The sequence below is a fragment of the Papaver somniferum genome, chromosome 3 (genome assembly GCF_003573695.1).
Source record: "Papaver somniferum cultivar HN1 chromosome 3, ASM357369v1, whole genome shotgun sequence".
NCBI lineage: Eukaryota > Viridiplantae > Streptophyta > Magnoliopsida > Ranunculales > Papaveraceae > Papaver > Papaver somniferum.
This window is the reverse complement of record NC_039360.1, coordinates 213,095,810-213,099,915: the sequence shown is the minus strand read 5'-3', so window position 1 is coordinate 213,099,915 and position 4,106 is coordinate 213,095,810. Positions and strand designations below refer to the sequence as shown.

Below are 4,106 nucleotides of genomic sequence, written 5' to 3'. Positions count from 1 at the left end.
GACATATTTGTTCCTTGGTTGGCAATATATACTCTGATACTAAGTAATAATAATTGTTCAATAATTTGTGTATGCTCTTTGTTGTTTTTTGAAGTAAACTTAGTGATGGATTTCTTCTGTTTGTCATCCGAAATGTCTACTAACTGATTGGGATCTGTATTTTTATTTCTGACCCCATAATGCATGTGGATTGGCAGTTTTTGTTTTAACATAAGTAATTTACATGTGCGCTGTGTGGTCATGTGTTGGTTCCCAATGTCGCTGGAATAACCAGCTTATGGACAGAGTCTAGTGTGGATAATGAAACCAAAATAGGTGCCATTATTATACCAATTCGTTATTTATGTCATACGCTGAAGATAGATGAATATTTCTTAGTAAAAGTTTTCTATTAGCAGTTTTAAGAATACTAAAATAATGATATCGTCGTTGTAAGGACAAGTATAGGATCAAAATTCTATGTTGTTGGTTTCCTTTAATTGTTACCAAGATGCCATGTTACATCACGACTCATGAACTATAATCATTTATAGGATGCTTTTACTTGCAGACACATTTTTCCGCACCCAACCTCTGGGTCTGGTAGGTTTTTATCATGTAAATGTCAAGAAAGAATCGCATTGTCGTAGAGGTTTCTCACCCCATCAAAAATTGGTTGGTTCTCCAAGAAGTTTCTCATGACTAATTTTAGAGTCTCAGCTAGTTTCCTCCATGGATCAGAGTTTTAGAATCTGTTTGGATGATTTATGTCATGATGAATGATCTTCAAAACATACTCGCCCTTAGATTAAGGAAGGTACTTGTATATGGATTTGTTAAAACAAATAATTGTGGCCTTCCTACAAAAAAAAGTTTCTGAATTTGAAAATTCCTACATATCGAATTCATTTTGTATTCACATACTCGTTGGCTTATAGCTTTTGACTGCAGGTGGGAGGGATTTGCGCATGTTGCACTTCATTGCTGGAACCAGAAACGACAAGTCAATCCATGCATTAATCAACTGCTTGGAGGTCTGAACTCCGTTTACGTATATCTTCTGCATATTTCGATACAGCTAATTGGTTACCAAGATTCTGTTTTCCGAAAAGGTTGCATGGTTGCCTCATTTTCACTGCCACAAAATAAGAAAGAAAACCAGCTGAGTGAAAAACTGGATCTGGACCAGAGAAAAACATTTAGTTATATTGTAGACTGTATTGACAAAGAAGCAAACTTCTTGAAAGCATTCCAATGCGTGGAAGAAGCAATTCAAGAGAAGAATGAAGAGTGGTTTCAACGATTGAGGTGGCTCCATCATCTTGATCATGAGGGAGTAGCAGATGAGGGTTTTGACTGGACTTCCCATCTGGAAGGATTTGAAAACCTTCTGCGTCTATTATATGAGGACAGAGAAGATGCAGAAGCTACATTTACCCTAGTTAAGTCAAGTTTCTGCAAGGCCGTGGCATTTGAGAATGTCTGTGAAAGCTTTGAAATGCTGCTTCTGAAGTACAAAAGGACTAGAAAGCACTACATGAGTGGGATGCTTTCACTGCATTGCTCTTGAGTAAGGTTCAATATGTATATACAAATGAATCAATATTGTGTCAGAAATTTGATTTTGAATATCAATGATCCCATCGAGTTTTCTCAACATTGGGGATCGTTTCTTCATCTCGCTGTCATTGCCAGGTGCAGCTGTTAATTTTGAGAACTGTTGAAGTTTATATGCGACTCTTAGATGGGATTGCTATTGGTTTTCCGGAAAATTGTTCACATTATTATGCTACAATAGCTTTGCGGGCACATCGGCACGACGGAAAAATCCATTCCATCGAAATATATGAACTACATTCTTATACCAAAAAGAATAAATTATGATACATTCTAAGTTGGAAGGGATCTTTTTATCTCTCCCTTCACATAAAGTAAAGATAACAGGTTAACTTCTTTTCTATGGTCTGGGATGTTTTGGAGTAGGAGTTGGATGTGTAAAAACTCCATGGTAATCAACATGATGAATAAGCTCTTCGCTATTGACCCCAGCTTCTGTAGGAACTCCTTTGATGATATCAGATTGCGTAGTCATCACCTGTGCGCAAAATCATTGGAAATTTCAGGTCGGTACTTCTTGAATACATAATTATGGCGCAGTAGATAGAAAATAAGAAAACTAGGGCTGATTCTCGATGAACGTAGATAAAAGGAGTTCTTAACATAAACTTAACTGAAAATAAATTCAATAATTATATAAGACTGCCTAAAAAAGAGTTTCATAAACCTATTTATACTATGGTTTCTTGGCTAAGAATCATAAATAACGACACTTTAAATCCTAACCTTTATTACAAGAAAATCATCTAACGTCTAAGAATAATCAACTCAGCTAAAAGAAAGGAAATAAAAAATTAAATATGCTCCTGCATCAATCTTCTCGGGTTAAGAAGAGTTGAGCATGGTCGGGAAAACTTTCAAAAACTCTTCATAGATTACTGGGTCAATCCTTTTAAGTTTCTCTTCTGCGATCCAAGTACTTTCGCTAGCTGGTTTTCCCAACCACTTGAAGAGTGCTCGATTGTATTGTATGCCTCTCCTTGAAACAACTTGTTTAATATGCAATACATCTTCAATCACTTATGCTGGTCCCTTTGAGAGTTCTGCCACCTGACGACCTACTTCAACAATCTCTCCATCGAATCCGTCATAAGGATACAAATCAGCGACATTAAAGATCGGCCTGATACGTAAATCTTCAGGCAGTTCTAGTACATAAGCATTTGAAATGATTTTCTTCAATACTTTGCAAGGTCCAAACTTTCTTGATTTAAGCTTGTGATAGGTGCCCTAAGGAAATCGTTCTCGCCTCTAATGTACTAGAACTTGGTCTCTTTCTTCAAAATTATGAACTCGTTGATGGCGATTAGCCACTGTAGCATACGAATCATTACTTGCTCTAATTGCAGTCGTTACTTCCTCATGAACTTTCTTGATATGCTCAGCAAAGGCTTCTCCATCATCACTCACTCGAGCATTCTGTGGTAGTGGAACTAGATCAAGCACATGTTGTGGTTGAAATCCATACGCTGCTTCGAATGGGGTCTTCTTTGTGGTTCTGTTAACTGAATTGTTATAAGCAAATTCAGCTTGGGATATAATGACATCCCAGGTTTTAACATGATTACCAACAAGGCATCTCAACAGATTACCCAAACTGCGATTGACAACTTATGTTTGTCCATCTGTTTGTTGGTGACAAGTGCTAGAGTATTTTAATTGAGTACCCAGTTTCTTCCACAAAGTCTTCCAATAGTGTCCCACAAACTTAACATCTTTATCGGAAACAATAGTAGTCGGAACACCATGTAATCTAACTACTTTACGGAAGAATAAATCAGCAACATGAGTAGCATCCGATGTCTTAGAACAAGGAAGGAAATGTGCCATCTTAGAGAATCGATCCACTACAACAAAGATAAAATCACAACCTTTAGAAATCTTTGGTAATCCCAGCACAAAATCCATGCTTAAATCAACCCAAGGAAGTGTTGGAATTGGTAATGGGGTGTATAGACCAGTATTCTGCGAGTTTCCTTTACCCAACTAACAACTACAACACCTTTTCACCATTAGCCCAGCATCTTTAGCCATCTTTGGCCAGTAATAACGATCAGACACTATGGCCAAGATCTTGTCTCTTCCGAAGTGGCCTCTTAATACATTACCATGCAACTCTTGCATTATGTGTTCACGAAGTGAACCTTATGGAATACACAATTCGTTACCCTTCAATAAGTAGCCATCATGCATCCTATAGGGACGATGAAGTAGAGTTGCTGAATTGCTGAGATCAGCAACAACTCGAACGAAAAAACGAATCAGCTGTGTACTGATTTTTCAGCTCCTCAAAGCCTGTCACTTGAGTATGCATTACCGTTAAGATCAAAGAATGTCTACTTAATGCATCAGCCACCTTGTTTGACTTACCTGTTTTATACTTAAGTGAGAATGTGAATCCTTGAAGATAACCGCTCCACTTGGCATGTCGAGGATTGAGCCTCTTTTGAGAGTTCAAGTACTTGAGTGCTTGATGATCAGTGTATATCACAAACTCTTGGCAAGCTAAG

The 4,106-nt window shown here is 37.5% G+C and overlaps 1 protein-coding gene across 2 annotated transcripts in view; it reads left to right on the top strand.

Moving 5' to 3' along the window:
• Positions 1–1,959, top strand: part of LOC113358592 — a 5,321-nt gene extending 3,362 nt beyond the window's left edge. The window contains exon 3 of one of the 2 annotated variants that reach the window (XM_026602189.1): positions 931–1,959. In XM_026602189.1, coding sequence (XP_026457974.1) covers positions 931–1,549 — 619 coding nt within the window. In that variant the 3' untranslated portion in view covers positions 1,550–1,959. The remainder of the gene's footprint in view (positions 1–930) is intronic. The other variant, XM_026602188.1, reaches the window with a different exon arrangement.
• Positions 1,960–4,106: the final 2,147 nt, after the last annotated feature.